The following is a 19,421-nucleotide window of genomic DNA, read 5'->3' as shown; positions in this document are numbered from 1 at the left end:
CTCATCCCTTGCTCCCCTTCCTCCTTTTCCACCTCCTCTCCCATCCCCTAGGGTTTTTTTTTTTTTGACAGTACCAGGTATTCAACTTAGGACCTTGTACATAGTAGGCAAATGTTCTACCACTGAACTACATCCCTCATTTTTTTTTCAACAAACCTACATACTATGTTTGGCATTAATGGTTTTCTTTAATAACTGGATTGGTTCCCTTACACTTTAAATTTCTATCTTATTAGCGCTTGAAGGAGTTAAAACATTAATTCTAAGCTTTTCTTCTTTTCAAGTGCTCTCTTTAAATATCTGTAGCTCAAAATTATTTACTTACTGCCCAGTCTCCACATAGGTTTAGATAAGGCCGCATTTTCCTTGTCGATCTCCTTTTGCTTAAGAATTTCTTGTTGAGGACTTGGAGGGGAGCATTACTAACAATCACCAAATCCTCGCACATGCTAAGCAAGGCTCTACCTCTGAACTGTATTCCATACCCTCTTTTAAGACTACTTTAAAGAATCTTTGGAGCTGGACAGATAGCTGTGCAGTCAAGAACACTTGCTGTTCTTACTGCAAAGAACACTGGCTTGGTTCCCAGCACCCACATGGCAGCTCACAACCATCCATAGCTCCAGGGGATCTGATGTGCCTCCACAGGCACATCAGACCAGTGCTGCACATAAACACATGCAGGTAAAACACATAAAACAAAACCTTTTTGAAAAGAATACTTACGTAGAACTCATATTTCCCTTTTCCAGCATGCTTCTAGTCTTTTAGGTTTATGTTTGCAGATATTAGGCATGGAGGACTTTGGGAAGGGACCCAGATTTCGTTCTCTACCACTATTTTCCTCAACAGTTCATCTTTCCCAGACTGATTCGTTTGACTTCAGTTTAGTGCCTTCTCTCACAAATGCATAGGATACGTTCTCTGTATCTTTCATGACCAAGTGTATGTCTTGTGGACTTAGTTAAGGGATTGACATGGTTCCGAGGTTGGGTTCTTTTACTGCTGGAGATACTTGCAGTGACCTCTCGGGTTTGAGAATGGCATTTCAGAACTCATACTGATCCTTGATTCTCTGTACATATTGTTACTTTCTTCTAAAAATGTGAAAGAGTCTCACCGCCTCGCATTCACTTAAAAACTGGGAGCTCTTATTAGAGTGCGCTTAGATATGTACAGCGTCATCAGTCTAACTTGGAACTCAGCAACCTCCTGTAGCTCAAACTCTGGCTCATAATCCAGTAAAATGTCTTCTTTTGCTTGTTGGATTGTTGACTCTTCTTTTGTTGACCGTTTATCTCCCCTTGAATATCTGTGGGTTTGTGCTATACAGCCGCCTGGAACCATCTTCCCAGTTCCTAACTTCAGCTTTAGATTTCTGTACTTGTTACTTTGTGCTTTGAAGGAAAACTTGCTTTTTACTTCAGTCTCTTTGAAAATTATATGTCCTGTCTCTATAAAATCATGTTCTCTGATCTACTGTACTCCCTTCTAAAGGACGCTCATTGTGCTCTGTTCCTGCTGTTGCTCTCATCGCTGCTTGGTAGGGACTTTGGTGCCATTAGGCGCACTCCTTAGATGTATATTCCACTTTCTTGTCAGTTCCTCTATTTTCAGGTCCAGTGTTCAAGAAGCCTGTGTGTCCCTCAGGTAAAGAGTGTGAAAGAAGATTGCCATACTCCACTATAGTGTGCCCCTGGCCAGCACACTTTTGCTGTCAAATAACATCTAAGTCATTTGAGGACCATTGAAACCAAGCCCACTCCTGTAAGGCTGATGATAGCCTCTCTGTCTGTCTTGCCCTTCCTGCCAGCAGGAGCTGAACTGTGCCTAGATCTGGGCCTCTGTGATACTCAAATGGGACTCTCTAGTAGCATCTGTGTTGTGTTGTTTAAACCATGAGGGAACAAGACCTGTACTTTGTGTCTCCATGGAGGAACAGTAGTATAAATTCAGTCTTCTCAGTGCTGAGACACATCTCAGCCATGCAGACTGACTGGAGGAGGCCAGGGGAGCCGTAGCTCTGCCAGTTCCCTCACCATCCCAGAGACAGAGCCCAGCTCCCATCCTCAGTTCTTACCTGGTCATGTACCCAGAGAAGCCCATATCCATATGGCTAAGTCCTAATTCCCACACCACTCAGGCAGGTTATTAGAACAGGATGCCTTCCAGTGATACCACTGATGTGGAGCACTGCAGTTGGTGCCCTTTGTATTGGAGGTTAGTGGCTGTTTAGTATTTATACTGCCAGTTTGCTCTGCCTACGGAGTGAACGTTTAAACTATTCCAAAACATAATCTATGCTCCATAGTTGGAAACTATTTCTTACTGTGTAAAATAGCCATGCTAATAGTTCTCCTGATTACTGAGGTAGATAAACTAGAAACCTGAACTTTATAGAAAAGTTCGTTTTAAAATATATTGGATATTTACTTGCATTATTTTTCCTTCACTCCTCAATTGGCATCTTAAACTCTTTCTCTCGTGTTGTAGGTTAGCATGGCATCACTGAAAGAACTAGACCAACGACTCTTTGAAAATTACATTGAGCTAAAAGCAGATCCTATTGTTGGATCCCTGGAACCCGGGATATATGCAGGCTATTTTGACTGGAAAGACTGCTTGCCTCCAGCAGGTAAGTCTACAAGCATTCCCAGTTTCTCCAAATACTATCTAGGGTGCTAGATATAGATAGGCTTCTCAGCCAAGATGTGTTTAAACAGTTTTTCTTTATATTCATTCTTTCCTGTTCTTACCAAAATAGGACATTTGTTATTTTTACTTATTGGTTTAAGTTATGTTTTATAGTGGAATTCAGTGTACTTTCCCTCGTGAAAACTCAATAGCTTATTCTTTGCCTCCAGAGAATCATTAATTATACCTTTGGATTATGGAAGATACAGAATGTCTTCCTACAATACTCCCTTTCCACATAGATATTAGAAGGGCTGACAGTTTTATTCTGTGATCTTGTGAGTGTTGGCAAAAAAATTAAATATATTTAGTCCTGTGAAACATCTCATTGTTGATGCTGAAAGTGTAGAAGGAAAGCGTGAAGGAATAAGATTATTACAGTAATTCAGGGAGGGAAAAAACAGTACACAGGATGGCTGGGTGGAGTACCAGTGGGAAGTTCGTGGGATAGCTGAAAGCAGCTCCTGTCACTTGAGATCCTTTAAAAATAGCTGTTGCTTTTTGAATCAACTAATTATTTTAAATTTCTCTGTGTGTGTATGAACATGTGCCGTGATCTGAGCCATCGTATAATTTTTCTGACTAAACAAATAGTTGTTTCTTTTTCTAAACTGCTATGGACTACATGAGCTCCTGTTTCTGTGGGAGTGGCCATGCTGATGTTAACCTTCAGTTCCTCATGGATCCTTAGATGCAGGTCCTCCGGTGGTTGTTGGCTAAGGAGTTTGTCCTGGTCTTCATTCTCCTTGTGATTGTCCTTTTTATAACATACTGTTCTTATTAGATATAGATGAGCTATTTGCTGTTGAAGCACCTTTAGTTTCATTGTGTACTATTTATATTTAGTAATGCCCAAACCAGAATCATTAAATGCCTTTTTATATGAACGTGATCTTTTAATTTTTCAAACAGACATCTTTCCCTCTCTTTTTCTATTAGCATGAATCATTGTACAAAATAACAGGATGAGTATCCTGGGTGTAGTGTTTTCATACATGTGTATCCTGAACGTGGTGTTTTCATACGTGTGTATCCTGAACATGGTGTTTTCATACATGTGTATCCTAAACTTGTGCCATATTCCCCGCTCCCCAATTACTCTCTCAGTATCATCTCATATATCCTGCTGACTGCCTATCTTACTCCAAGTCACTCGTCCCTTCTGTTTTCACACCTCTTGTGTTAAAATCTAGACCTGCATGTGAGAGAAAAACATGCAGCATCTGTCTTTCTTACGTAGCTTGTTTTGTGATAACCTCTACTTTCATCTGTTTGCCTGCAGCTGACATCATTTCATTCTTCTTTATGAACAAGTAAAACTCTACTTTCTTTTCCTTTCTTTTTTAAATTGAAATAGACTCTGCTTTCACAATACATCAACCAGTTTCCACTCCCTCCACTCTTCCCAGCTCCCCCCACATTCCCCTTCCTGATCCAGTCCCCCTCTGTCTCTTCAGAAAAGAATGGGTCACCAATAGAAAACAACCAAATAAGACAAAACAAATTGCAATAAGACAAGGCAAAAGCCTTTAAAACAAAGCTGTACAAGGCTACCCAACAAGAGGGAAATAGTCCCGGGAGTAGGCAGAAGAGTCAAAGACACACCCACTTCCATCGTTAGGAGTTCCACAGAAACACCAAGCTAACAGCCACAACATACACATAGAGGAACTGGTACAGACTCATGTAGGCCCCATGCTTGCTGCTTCAGTCTCTGAGATCTCATAGTAGCAACTTAACAGCACACCCGAGAGCTCTAGAACAAAAAGAAGCAAGAACCCAATAGAGTAGATGACAGGAAATACTCAAACTCATCTGAAATCAATAAAATAGAAGCAAAGAGAACAATACAAAGAATCAATGAAGCAAAGAGTTGCTTCTTTGAGAAAATAAAAAAAAATCCTTATCCAAGCTAACTAAAAGATAGAGAGAAAATATCCAAATTAATAAAATTAGAAATGAAAAGGGGGACAGAGCAACAGACACTGAGGAAATCCAGAAAATTATGAAGACATAGTTTAAAACCTGTGCTCCACTAAATTAGAAAATTTAAAAGAAATGAATAATTTTCTCGATAGGTACCACTTACCAAGCAAGGTTAAATCAAAATCAGATAAACAATTTAAATAGACCTATAACCCCACCAGGAGATAGAAGCAGTCTTTAAAAGTCTTATAACCAAAATAAGGGCCAGATGGTTTTAGAATTCTGCCAGACTTTCAAAGAGGTACAAATGCCATTACTCCTCAAATTATTCCACAAAATAGAAACAGAAGGAACATTTCCAAATTCATTTTATTAAACCACAGTTACCCTGATACCCATAATCACCTAAAGACTCAACAAAGAAGGAAAATTACAGACCAATTTTCCTTATGAACATAGATGCAAAAATACTCAATAAAATATTTGTAAACTGAATCTAGGAACACATCAAGGAGATCATCCACCATAATCATCCCAGAAATGCCAGGATGGTTCAACATATGAAAATCAGTAAATGTAATCCACCATATAAACAAACTGAAAGGAGGGAAAAATGATCATCTCACTAGATGTGAAAAAGGCCTTTGACAAAATCCAACGCTTCTTCATGGTAAAAGTCCTGATGAAGGTAATCTACAGCCAACATCAAATTAAATGGAGAGAAAGTCACAGCAAGTCTTCGAAAAGCAATCTGATAGTCCACTCTCTCCATAGCTATTCAATACAATACTTAAAGTTTTAGCTAGAGTCACAAGACAACTGAAGGAGGTCAGAGTATCATTATTTTCAGATGATATGATAGTATACATAAGTGACCCTAAAAATTCCATCGAGGAACTCCTATAGCTGATAAACACCTTTAGTGAAGTGGCTGGATACAAAATTAACTTTAAAAAATTAGTATCCATCCTCTGTTCAAATGAGAAATGAACAGAGAGGAACCAAGGAGACAACACCTTTTACAATATTTTATATTATTTGTGCTTATGTATACTATATATAGTGAATTGGTTCATGTGCAGAACGAACAATAAGAATCCAGTTTTATCTTCTGAATATATCCATCCAAGCAGCGTTCGGGGAGAGGTCTCCCTTCTCATCTAGTGCATGTCTTTTGAGACCTGTGTTGAGAGTAAGGCTGTTTGAGTTTGGTGGGTTTATAGCTTGACAATCTGTTCTATCATATTGCTACATGTCTCTTTTGTGCTGTCTTTTTGTTGTGGCTCTTGGTGCAACTGCTTTAATAAGCTTCAACAAATTAGAATTGCAACTGAGTTTAAGTCTCGGTTGTCAGGGGTCTGTCTTCCTGGGAAGTTCTGTTGGTCATGAGGAACAGCAGCAGCAGCTTGCACTGCGGCAGAGGAGGACTTCCTTTTCCTCCGCTCTCCTCACTGCTGCGTATGGCCAACAGTAGCTCTCCGTTACAGTGAATGCCGACAGTGGCAGTGAGGCTTCCCTGTTTGGGGAGAACCAAGTTGTTGTCTCACTTCCCTCTCTAGGGAACATGTTTGGAACTGGCACGGACAGTATGAGGCCCTATTCTCCCCGAGGGCATTGTGAGGTCCCAGCACTTCTTGTGCAGGCTTTTCTGGCCATTTTCATGTGGCCTGGCTCCTGTGACAACACTTAGTGTAATTAACCAGAGGGAAGAGGTGTGTGATGGCAGTGCCGGGTGATGCTTCCCTTGAGTTCATTAAGACAGCCGGACTTCACAGTTCCACATCCTCTGCTATGATATTTTTAGCTCAAGTAGCCAAAGTCTGATTTCTCTGTTATCTTCAGATTCTTCCAACCATGGCACTTGCAGGTTAGGATTAGCGTGTGAAATATTTAATCATAAGATTTATCTTAATACTAGTCAATAGCCTCAGACTTCTCAGGATAAAGATTCTGCCTGGCTGTGTGGCATTTTTAACATAGTTTGATCTTAATTATAAGATAACCTTCCTTTAAGGCACTGTCAACAGTTTGCATTTCTCACTTTGCAAGTGCACTGAGAAGTTTATTTTACTTCTTAACATGATTTAGTTTTGTTCTTTGTGTAGATTTGACTTCTTGATTACAGCTGAACCTGTCTTGTCATTTAGTGAGTTTTTGTTGGTTAAAAGCTGGGCCTTCATGTCAAGTGATTGGTCAAAATTGACATAACCATTCTAAAATATTTCAGTCAACAACTTTAATGTTATTTTTAGAGTTTTCAGCTCCACAAGCTGAATTGTAGAAACCACATAGGTAACTAATTACTAGTTACATGAGTTAGCAGTAAATTGTGTTTCCAATACTATACACAGTAATTTTTAAAAATCCAGTTGATGAATTTCATAATTTGAGAAGAAATTTCAACTGAAGCCATACTATGTTTTTGCAACCTGACAGATACTTACATACCTCTCTGTTGGTATATATTTATATATGTCACTAAAATTGTTCTTACTAGTTTTGTATCAGATAACTGACTTCTTAAGATTTTAGATGTTCTATTACCATGATTATTAGGAGGTTCTTGAGTATTTACATTTTCTGAATTTTAGCAAAATTGAAAATATTATTGATCTCTCATTGTCAAATACACATGCAAGTTCAGGTCTTAGAAGCATATTGGGGGAAAAAATTTTTAAACTTTCTCTGAACTACTACTTTGAGCTATTTCTTATCTATCATGCATATAAACTTAAATTTGTAAAGATTCTTTAAAGTATTTAATAAATAAACTTAAACTTAGCCATTTTTATCCAGGTGAAGTACATAATTGAATTCTGATCCAAATGTTTTGTATTAGTTGTGATATGTGGATTCCAGATGGACTTGTAGAGATTCACATGTTATGACATGAAATGTCTAGTAATATTCTGGAACCACACCTCAATCAAAAGCTTGAGAAGGTAATGTTTGTGGTCCAGAGCAGCGTGATTCTAACTCCTCATGATGACTCAGACGCAGCCCATAGTGCCCTGGCCCGTGACTGTGCTGTGAGAGTTGTCCGGTGTCTGCTGCCGGAACTGCACGGTAGACAGTGCTTCCTCAGTCTGAGCCAGGACAGAGGCGCACTACTCATGTGACATAGTAAGTACATAGCTCTTCCATGTCTGTGTTTGTTTTCCCCAGAGCAACTTCAACTGTGCCTTCAGATCTCTGCTTTTGGGATCTGTCTGACATGTTTTCACTGAGCTGTGTGAGAGACATTGCACAGTTGGTTATCATCTATGGCATCTGTCACACGGATTACCTGGGGCGCAGGTGCCACTGGAAATTTCCAGAGAATAAAAAGGATGTTAGAGGAGTGATTTTTTTTTTTGTTTGATCTTGAAAAATTTGAACACTAAAGACAACCTTGATATTGTCCCTAACAATTTATCATTTGTCATTAAAATAAATGTTTGGCTCTGCCTTTTCCTCTGTGCTGCTGTGAGAAAATGCCTCCAGCCAGGTAGTTTATGAAGAATGAGGTTGGGAGTCTAAGCTCAAGGTATAAATTCAGTGGTACTGTGTTGCCGTGTCCTTCAGAGAGGACAAAGCCTGTGTCCTCACAGCAGTGAAGGAACTGGTAGAAGTGGCTAACCTGCTCTTCAGGATCCTTTATACGGCACACATAGATTTACCTTTCTGAGTCATGTTCATGTGAGTTCAAATTATTTGTAATTATTGATACACTGTATTGCTGTATTAATTAAAGCCAATAAGCATAATGAATATATGACTAATATCAGCTCTGCGTATACAAAAAAGGTATGAATAATGTCAGCAAATAAAATTATGCTACCCATTAGTAAAGCATTTATTTATTTTTTTATTAATTTTTATTGAGCTCTACATAAAGCATTTATTTCATCTAAACGATTCAGTATTGATTCCTGTATGAGTAAAATACTTCTGCTAACATTACAAAGGGATCAGTTGTAAAGACAACTTGTAAACTGCAAATGAACTTTGAAATATTTCTCCCTAAATACCTCTGGTTTTCTAGGTAGTGGAACCCAGCAGTCAGTCCCATCTGCCGCACCTATGTGCCCCTTGTGCCCTCCTTCCCTCCTCCCTTCCTGCCACTGACCTGTGGAGACTCACTAAGCCCTTTCCTGGCCCTAGCCTCTCTCCCTGTGAAACTCCATTGAAGAAAACCAGTTTTTTGTTTGTTTGTTTGCTTGTGTGCTTTTTTGTTTGTTTTGCAAACAGATGTTAATTGAGATAACTTTTTGGATAAGCATAGGCACACAAGTCCACTTCCCCCTTCTCAGCGCTGGGACACAGTCTAGCTTGAACCTGTGTGTGCCCTATGTGTGCTGCCACAGTGTCTGTAAGTTCATACATGTATCAGTCCTGTTGTGTCTGGAAGACACTGTCTCCTTGGAATCACCCATCCTCTCTGACTCCAACAATCTTTCCATCTCCTTCCACATAGCTCCATGATCCCTGAGGGGAGAGGTTTGATTACAACATTCCATTTAGGACGGGGTGTTCCAAAACCTCTTATTCCCTGCACGTTGTCCAGTTGTGAGTCTCTGTATTTGTTCCCATCTACAGTAAGAGGAAGCTTCTCTGATGATGATGGCTGGGCAGGGCACTGATATGGATATAGCAGGATGTCCTTAGGAATCATCTTACTGTTTTGTTACTTAGTAGAACAATCATACTGGGTTTTCCATGGTGCCTGTGGCCTGTCCAGTCTCCAGTTCTTGCCTGCCTGGGCAGTGTCAGGCGTGGGTTCCATCTCGTGGAGTGGACCTCCCACGTTTGTGCCACTGTGGCATTGGCATGTCACACAGCCACTCTTGTTGATGGAAGGGTTTGTAGCTGGGTTAATATTGACCTTTATACCCTGGTAACAAGCAGAGTACACCTTGCAGTACCATGAACACCAGTCAGTAGGAGTGAAGGCCTTAGACACCCACCGGCTTGACCTCTACATGTTCAATGAAATATTGAAGTGTTGTCATTAGCAATAGGACTTTACTGTCTGTTTATAAAGAGCAGTAGTCGTCTTGGCAATAGCCTGAGATGTTTGGAAGTTTCCAGAAGGGTCCCTCTGGTCTAAGGGACATACACAGTTTCCGTGCTGGTCGTGAGCTGAACCTGTGTCCCTCTCCAGCCTCATTGCTTAATATGAGGTCTTCTTGTAACTAACACCCAGCCATGCAGTTATTCCCAGGCCAGTGCATGGCATTCCTTCCCAGAGATTCTTGCACATAGTGTTTCCTCCACGGGACTTCCCACTACCCTGCCTGCTCCAGCTGAGGCATCTAGATGGGACACAGAGAGCACCTTCAGCTGCTTCAGCCCGGCTGGGACTTCTCTCCTGGTGTTCCCTGGGTTCTTTGCCCTGCCTGAACTTGTTTTATCCGATGCTGTGTCCACCCTCTGTAGGACTCTACTCACAACAATTTTCTGACAGACTCTCAACAATTAGTGAGTTAATTCACAAGAAACACCCTGACAAATTTCCTCCAGCAAGGTACAGTGGGAAAACAACAATTAAAATGCCAGTTTATACTTTACTTTTAATTTTCAACAGACTGTCAGATGGAATCAACTATTCTTATTCAGTGAATGTCAGAGAGGGGAACTTTGTCGATAAAAATTAATAGCAGTTGCAAAAATAACAGACGGTGGATCGGAGTATTTGCAATGCACTTAGCACTGAGGATCTCCTAGAGGCAGCAGTGCCTCTCTAGAACACTTCTGAGAATTCTTTGAGCCTTACAGATCATATATTATGTGCTTGAGTACTTTTCAAAAGTCTGTTTCTTCTCTGGCTGTGGAACTGTGCTGGTGCTGGGGCCACTCCTCCTGGATTCCTGGAATCCTACTGTGAGCAGCTCAGCTCAGCAGGAAAGCTGCTTTTTGTGAAAACAGATGCCAACTAAGTGGCCCTTGTCCCTGAAGAAATGCCCCAGTCGCCATCCTTCTCTGTCCTGAACTCTGAAGGAAAAGCTTTCATAACTCCCAGGACGTCTTTGGTTTCACCTAAATTTTGTGAGAATGTTTTAATGGTTCTATATTTGATCTGATCATAAGAAAAAACTAATTTTCCATTTTTTGAAAGAAGATAAGCCTAACTGTTCTTCTCTCTAGATCACAGCTTCGTTGTGTAAGCTCACGCTGGTCTTCGGACCTTGTCTCCTTTTAACAAACAGCTTGATATATTATAGTCAGTGCCATCAAACCATTTGCACAATGCTTTGGACATTTGGTTATAATTTCTTCGTCTGCCAAGCATTTTTCAATAAAGCTTAATTTTGGCCTCTCTTGTCCTCAATGTGAAATTGATTAACCTTGAGATGGACTGTGGCTTGCCTGTTTCTTCTTTGCATGTTTTATCTGCTGAAGTATTTATTATGTATTAAATTGCTAGCTGTAAACTGTGCTGCTTGGTGTTGGGGTAAACTAATATCCTATTGTGCAAATCTAACTCATTCTTTTAAGTTTTTTCAGAGAGAACTTCAGATACTTAATAGACCAGAATAACAAATCTTGACTGGCAGATTGGCCAACTCCAGCATTTACCTGCCCTCGCCTTGTGTTCCTGTTGCCTCCAGGATCTATTATTTTGAAGTAAATCTCAGATATTAGATCAGTCATCTATATGCAAGTAACATAAGGACAAATGTTTATAACCAATCATGATACTTGGAAGAAAGTTAATAGTAATTCCTTAATTTCACCAAATGTCCTCTCACTGTTCAAATTCTAGGTATTTATTACATAGAAGGCGTGCTCAAGCTTCCCTAGGTCTCTGTCTTTCATTGGTTGACTCGTCCTTGTTTTTGTTGGTTGGTTGATTAGTTTTGTTTAACTCACTTGGATCCCCTTTCCAGTGTATTTGTTGAATAAATCAGGCTCCTTCTTGTGTAGATTTTCAGAAGTCTTGGGTTTTAGGAGTCTGTCTCCATGCTATTATCTGTTCTTTGTGTTTCCCATAAATTAATAAAAAGGTGTAGGTTAAATTTTGTTTCTGAAATGTAAATTTACGTACGCAAGGTCCGTAGTAGCCAAGGTTGTTGTTATTCTTCCTGTTTGTGGTGGTAGGACTGAAAATGGAATTCAAGTGTTATGTAGACCATCCTTTATTAATTCACCATGAACTTGTCTCTAATGATTCATCACCATTGATGACTTGTGTCGTGATCTATTTCTTTCTTTCTTTTTTAGTGTGTGTGCATGAGTGGAGTGTGCATGTGTCCTGACACACACGTGGAAGTCAGCAGGCTGTTCAGAAGCAGTCTCCCTTCTTCCATCTGGGTTTTATAAGGCAAGGTTTCTCTTGCTTCTGCCACACTGCATACTACAGGTTATCTGGCTCAGTCGCTTCCAGAAGTTTCTGCTGTCTCTACTCCCCATCTCACTATGACAGTGCTAGGATTACAGATGAGTGGCACCACGCCGACTTTGTCCTTGGGTTCTGTGGCTCAGGTGCAAAGCATCAGCAAGTCTTTGTACCCAGTGAGCTGCTGCGACTGCTCTTTTGGGGTTTTGTTTGTTTTTTACGTCATATCGTTAATCTTGAGAAGTTACAACTCAAATATAAAAACGTCTCTCTTGCCTCTCTTCTACTGGATGTCAAACCCAGTCCCTACACTGTCTGTATGTGAGGTGAGTTTTCTACCACACAGCTATATCCCCAACCCACTGAAATGGTGAGAACAGTCATCAGAATTAAAAGGAGTGAGAAGGTTAAAATAATCTGGGCCAGGACCTCTGAGGAAGGTAAACAAGGAGGGCAGTGCTGGCTGCTCCCACAAAGCACCCCACCCCTACCCCCACTCACACCCTTTAAGTAACATAAGCAAGGTGTTGTTCCTGCTTCCAATGCCGCTGATAATACAGAGCAGACTGTAGGTAAGAATGGTTTGTAACATTTTTCTCCCAGTTAGTCCTGGAAAGACCACTCATGGGCAAGGAGTTGAAGGTGAGGTAACAGCTACATCTTGGTAACTGTGGTAAGCGTTAACTACCTGTTGGCAATAGAGGAAAAAGATGCAGATGAACTCCAAGCTGATACTGTGAATGTGAGAACAGAAGGAACAGTCAGATTAATGGCCAGCAGACTTGATAGCCTCTAAGACCTGCAATATCTGCAGGGTCCAAGCACTGTGGCGCCAGCCCAGGCTAGTGACCAACGGACAGTCAAGATCAACACCTAGTAGAGCAGGTCAGAGACAGTGGACTGAGTGTAGGAGCACTCAGAAACTGGCTGGGCTAGGGAAATAGACATAGGACAGCGGTGCCCTAATTGGTCGGACTTACAAACTAACCAATTTCAATAGAAACCATCTCAGTCTTTGTCAGGTTTCTCTCCTGAGTCCTGTAAGAAGCCCCTAGAAAAACTGCCCAGCAGGTTTTTCTCTCTCGTGTGGCCCCTCCTGCGTGGGAGCTAATCTCCCATTTCTGGAGACCCTCTCGTGGCCCTCCAGACTTCACTGCTCTGTAGTTCTGCTTCAGAACTTTAAGCCTTCTGTAGTGAAAACTCCTGTTTTGTTTTTTTGGTTGGTGTGTTTTGTTTTGTTTTGTTTTGTTTTGTTTTTAAGGGGTTTGGGGGGGGGGGCTCGGTTTCAAGACAGGGTTTCTCTGTGTAACAACCCTCACTGTCCTGGAACTAGCTCTTGTAGACCAGGCTGGCATCGAACTCATAGAGATCTGCCTGCCTCTCTGCCTTCCAAATGCTGAAATTAAAGATGGGTGCCACCACCGCCCAGTGTAAAAACTCCTTTTAAAATCCACCTCTCCAGTTGTTCTTTAGACCTCAGTCTTAGAGTCAGTGAAGCAAGAGTTTGGGACAGAATCACTGAGTCAGTTGAAGTTGCTGGTTACAGGAATTGTCTGGTGCCCTAACTCCTGAGTTTCATCCTTTCTCTTCCTTTCCCTCCATTTCACCCAGATAATCTATTTCTTATTAAGAGTTTCTAAATATTGATTATTAGCTAGAAAACTAAACAAATTTTCCTAAAACTTTTCCCCATTTGCTGTTTGGTTCCTTCATACAGGAAGGGCAGGACAATGAGTCCTTCTTTGTTTAGCCAGTTCCCAACAATTTTCTAGCATTTTTCAATATTTAGCTTTAAACTTTTATGGACTCAGTATGAATAATCTGATACGTTTTATTTCCTTATGTTAGCAGTAGTAGTAGCTGTGTTTGTTTGCTACTCCGCCCCTGGGATAGACGTCTGGTCGTGAAGACTGCTGCCCCTGTGATCCTGAGCTCTGGTGAAGTGCTGCATACCACACTCAGTGTGACAGCCTTGTCCTGAAGGACCAGCCCCTGGAGGAAGGAAACTTTCCTCTCCTTACACAGTGTGTCTGCCCACTTCATCTTGCCCAGGCTTCTGTGGTCTCTGCAGTAAATCTCATCCAGGAGTCTGTTTTGTAGTGCCTGGTGTGTCTTCTGTACTAAGGATACCATGGTTCTGTTTTGAAGCTAGCACATGCACTTCCAGAATACCACTGTTCCCGTCTGCCAGGTGATGGAGGGTGTGTCCCTGCTCTCTGCCGCGGCCTCTTCCAGGTAGTGAAGCACTGGAAAAAAAAGTGTACATGCAGTAATTTGTATCTGCATGGAGCCTGTGGAACGCAAGCTTCTGCAGGACTGGAAAGCTTTAGGGATTTCCCCCTCACTCTGCCCCATTTCGTCTAGCGCTAAGTCTGAGAGACTCTTTCCAAAACTAATTTCACACTTTACAACCCTCTGTACAGCAGTAAACAGTAGGGTGAAAGGAAGAGGTCCTGCAAGAACTCTGGCTGGGCATGCTTTCCTCCAGGGTCTGTTTAGTGCTCGTTTGCGGCCTGTTACACTGGGTTCCTGCTAGCCCTGAACATCTGTCTGTCTTCAGTAGTTCTGTCTAAAAGTGTTCGCAGAGCATTTGAGGGCCTGCCCTGTGGTGCTGTCTGACTCAGTCTACCTTTGTCTGGTGAGCACACCCATTGCTTAGATGGCCAGCTGTCTGCACAGGGGTATAAGCTCCATGTCTGAGAACATAGATTTACAGCAGATGTTAAAATTTGGATTTGTTGGTCTCTTATGTTTACCCTAGGAGTTACCATGTTATCACCCAAGACCTATTCAAAATACAGCCTCACTTGGTAGTCAGAACCCTGGTCTAGTAAAGCAGATGTGTAGAAAACCCGCTAGGCTCATTCTAGCCTCTTCACTGGGTGTTGAAGGTGGGGCTGGGTGACACTTGAGGGTTGCCATGAGATTTGGTGGGTGGGCGCACTGCCCTCTGCGACATGAAGATAGCCACGCTGTTAAATTGAACTGGGAAAAGGGTCAGTGCTGTGCTTTCCTGCTGATTTATAACACCCATCATAACAGAAAGCCAAAGCCCAGATAGGTTCCAAATGTTAAACTTGGACCACTTACAAGGTTTAAGTCACCATCGAAGGTGCCTTGATAGTGTAGCCCTGTTCCCTGGGGTCCGAGAGATCAGAGTCACAGTAGTGAGGCTCAGGACAGACCAGTTGTCTGAAAAGAAACGCAGAGGTCATTTTGTGCTCAGCTCAGGTACTCAAGGCCACTCGTGTGTGGAGGGTGGGGTGGTGATAGTGGAATTTTTAATAGAAAACCATTGTGTAATGGAAATTATTGTTACTAGCCCTGCCCTCCCTAGGATCAGGGTGTCTCTTCCCAGCCGATATGCCGAAATTGGAGTAACTGCAGCCAACTGTAAAGCTGCTGCTGGCCTCTAGATGTATTGTGTAACATGGGGATTTAGCTCACAGTGTTGAGTTGTGCTTGTTGGTGTGGATGTGTGCACCTGTGTGTGCTAGTGTGCCTGCACATAGGTGCACACGAGTATGGCAGTCTGAGGTTTCTGTCAGGTATCTTTCCTTGATTGCTTTCAACTTCATTTATTTTGTTTGTTTGTTTGTTTTGCCACAGGCTCTCTCACTGAGCCTGGATCCCATTGTTTTTGCTAGCCTGGCTGGCCAATGAGCTTCAGGATCCACTGTTTCTGTTGCCCTAGTGCTAGGACCATAGGAGTTTCCGCCGCTGTCACCTTTTCCCCCTAGGTCCTTGTGCTTGTGCAGTAGATAATTTAGTGGGCATGAGAGGTGACAGGTCCACAGGGGATGCCGAGGAGACGAAGTGAAGACACTGCTTTTCTTCATTCACTGCCACCACCCTCATTTCTTTGAAGGGGCGTGGTCGATCGGCAATTATGATTAACCAGACTAGCTTTAATATATAATATTCAGCTTTAATAAAGGAAAGAAAAGGGAACTTACAAAAGCCAAGGTTCCAGCGAGGAGCACAGGAAATAAAGAGAGCAAAAACAAAAGCACACAGATGTTTTAAAGGTATTTGGAGCCCCAGAGGGGTCACGCCCCTCAGACAAGGGTTTGGTTAGCTCCCCCATCATTTCTTAGCCCACCTTTCTGGATTTGGGGTGTCTTTAAATTTCTTTGCTTTTCGTTCTGTTATGGAAGAATAGGGTAAAATAGATTATAGCCCCTAGCTACTAATTTTGAGCAATTAAAATAATTCTGAGAGCTGGGTTGAAAAAAAATGTGTACTGCAAGGATCCTTTCCTTTATATATAACTGTTAGAAATTTGTTTCTGGTTTGATGAGAAGCAGCACCATTGAGATGCTTTCTGTGTGTGCTGAGCTAAAAGACGGTTTTGTTTAGTTCTGTGTAATGTTTTGAGAATTTCCTACCTGTGCATTGTATTCACATCATCTCTACCCTCCTACTACTCTTCCAGCTCCTTCTGTGTCCCTACAGCCCTCCCAAATCATGGCCTCTTCTTTAGCTCCTATTTAGTATATTTTCCACTTAGTGCTGTTGATGTGTAAATGCGTTTAGAGCTGACTGCCTGAGGTTGGCTCACTGAGTCTCCCTCTCCCAGAGCTGTTAGTTTTCTCCGGTTCTTCACGTGGGACCTTATGAGATTCTTCCTCATCCATGTTGTCATGTCGGCTGCTGTTACCATTATGAAGGTGTGTTTAGGCCGCCTCGCTGTTGAGATTTCATGGGTATAACTTTCTTGTCATGTCTACACGACAGTCCAACAGCAGGCAACTTAATCCTCTGGCTCTCAGAATATTTCTGCCCCCATTTCTGTGGTGTGCCTGAACCTTAGGTGCAGGGTGCACTGTAAATGTATCATTTGGGACTGGGTCTCCATCTGTTACAGAGAGTGGGGGTGTGTCTGTGTGTGTGTGTGTCTCTGTGTGTGTGTGTGTGTGTCTGTCTGTCTGTCTGTCTGTCTCTGTGTAACTGCCCTTACCTTGAACATAAGTATTTAGAAAACTGAAATTGTATTGGTTTAGGAAAATGCCAAGTTCTCTTCTAGGGTCTCTGTCCCCTTCAGCCACTAGTAGTGGGCTAAGTTTACAGCACCAGGCATGATTTCCTTCCTATTGAGTTGTCCTTATCTCTAGTTGGAGAGCTGTTGGTTACACTCCAGACAAAAGCTCCTCTATTGTGTGATTCGGGATATCTTGCTCGGCTGGTCATTGTATTTTGTAAACCTTACTAAAGGGTAGGACTACTGACTACTCTCCTCTCTTGGCAGCTTGCATGGCATCTTCTGGCACTATGAGAGTTAGTCTTCAGGGATCAGGCTTTAGGGTCAGTTTCATCTCAGTTCCTCCAATTCCTGTGTTTGAAGTGTGGATGTCTTACCAATAGGTTTTTACCTTCAGGTTCTGGGAAGCAACCATGGACTGCAGCAATAGCCTATATTGTTTTGAGAGTTTCTTGGGTTCCCCTGACCAACAGCTCTTTAAGGGAGGATTTGTATGCCTATTACTGGGGGTTTTGTTAGACAGTCTATGTCTTTGGGAGGAAACATTATCACCCCAAGTGGCATAAATTTGTCTTTTAAAAATATGTGTGTGTTTCTATATATTCACATTATATATATATATATATATATATATATATATATTCTAAATTAAACAATATGATTCCCTATTGCTTTTTCAAACATCCTTGGTATTTTGTATTTGTCCCTTGTCCATTTCCTCCTGAAATGTCCCCTCCCACCCCCTAGTTAAAGTCCCCCATTTTTTCCCACTTCCTTCTTTGTAGTAACTGTTATCCTCATCTCTAGAGCTCCCCCTCCCCACAGTCTTTTTAAGGACGATTCATTCAGAGTGGAGCTTCCATTGCTTATCATCTCTTTTTGTTTTTTATGTAAGATGAGTATTGGTTCCTGTTACTTTCCCTTTGAAACATCTTCATTCTTTTCATCCTCCCTGTATCCTCTGTACCTCTCTGCCCTTCCTGTACAGTCCTTGTGTCTGGGACCCTGTGGGTCTGGCACAGGACTCTACTGAAGCTTTTCTCCAGTGTCAGCTTCCTGAGAGCCCTGAGGTGTGAATCTGCATCTCCCAGGAGCCTCCAGTGAACCAGCAACTGCTTATCTGTGAATGGCTTGTGCTGGTGGGAATTTTTAAGAGTTAAATCACAGAGCTGTTCCTACTGAGGTCAGAACTGACCTCACTGTCCCTGTCCTACTCAGTCTTACCATTGCTGTGTGCCTCCTCCAGCACCACAGATAAAGGTACTTAATGAATATTTAATGAAGTGATCACTTCCAGTGGTCTGCTCTCTCCAGCTAATCAGTAAAAGCCAGCTATACAACACAGTAATTAACCATCATGATTACTATTTATTCTGAAAGCCAGGGTGCCAACTTCTGTACCTTTGAAAGTAAGATCTTGAACATTTCCTCCAAGTCCATAATAAAGGAGAAAGTAGAGGTCTGAGGTGGACAGAGAGGCCTTGGACCTCCCTCCTGTCATAGTTGACTGTCTTCTAAGCCACAGAGTTGCCTGTGCCTGACAAACCTGGAATCTCCCTCGTTTAGCTTCTCTGAAAATACCATTATCAGCAAGCTAATTAGTGTGCCTGAGGGGCAGGAAGATGGCTTAGCCTAAGAACCTGGCCTACATGACAGAGGGAGAGAACCACTCCTCCAGCGTGTCCTTTGACCTCCACATTCTCATGACCACACGTGTACACACACATGCACACACACACACACACACACACACGTAGATGCATAAAATATTTCCTTAAATGTGTCTGATCTATGCATTGTGTAAGCAGTCAAAAAATAGACACTTCAAATAAAAACCTCAGCAAGTGGCTATATTATCAATATTTGGAACAAAATGAAGCAGTTTGTGTCTATCAGAGAAAGTTAATAAAACCTCTATTGTACAGGATCCTCAGGATGTGCCTTCTCTTTTTGATCAATTGACTTCAATTTTCTGATAATACCACATGCTAATAATCAGAATGTTTGAATGACAGCCACAGTAAATTCATAAATACGATATACTTGAAAACCCATTCTTGCTTTTTGAAATTGCTGTCATTTCTGGTTGCAGATGCTATAACAGCCTGTGATTATGGTGACAGGGACTTTCAGAAATCTTCTATATAATACATATCACTTTTATAGCAAGTTTGTATGTTCAAGAGCTTAATAATAGGTTTTATAAAATTACAGACACTCTCTTCACAAACTTTAAATATGATGGAGATGAAAAAATGTAATATCTTGTACTCTGCTATTAGGTAGTGTTAAAGAAAAGAAAAAAAATGCTTTGCGTTCTCGGGCTTTTATTTCTTTTCCTTGTAGCTTGGTGCTATGACTCGTGTTTTTATATTATGCTGGGAAATGGGTATACTGATAAAAAAAAAAAAAAGGTCTGGCAGTTCCTGTTTTGTTTTCATTAGAGGCAATGCTGCTTGTATATATGAAAGCCTACATGGAACAGCCCTGAAAATAAACTAT

At 41.6% G+C, this 19,421-nt stretch overlaps 1 protein-coding gene across 1 annotated transcript in view; it reads left to right on the top strand.

Moving 5' to 3' along the window:
• The window catches only part of Exoc2 (exocyst complex component 2), a 162,982-nt gene that overhangs the window by 119,981 nt on the left and 23,580 nt on the right, over positions 1-19,421 (top strand). Inside the window, exon 23 of the mRNA XM_038334501.1 lies at positions 2,494-2,635. Coding sequence (XP_038190429.1) covers positions 2,494-2,635 — 142 coding nt within the window. The remainder of the gene's footprint in view (positions 1-2,493; positions 2,636-19,421) is intronic.

This window comes from Arvicola amphibius, chromosome 6 (genome assembly GCF_903992535.2).
Source record: "Arvicola amphibius chromosome 6, mArvAmp1.2, whole genome shotgun sequence".
Lineage (NCBI taxonomy): Eukaryota > Metazoa > Chordata > Mammalia > Rodentia > Cricetidae > Arvicola > Arvicola amphibius.
Note: the sequence above shows the minus strand (reverse complement) of the source record. Positions and strands in the feature narration are given on the sequence as shown.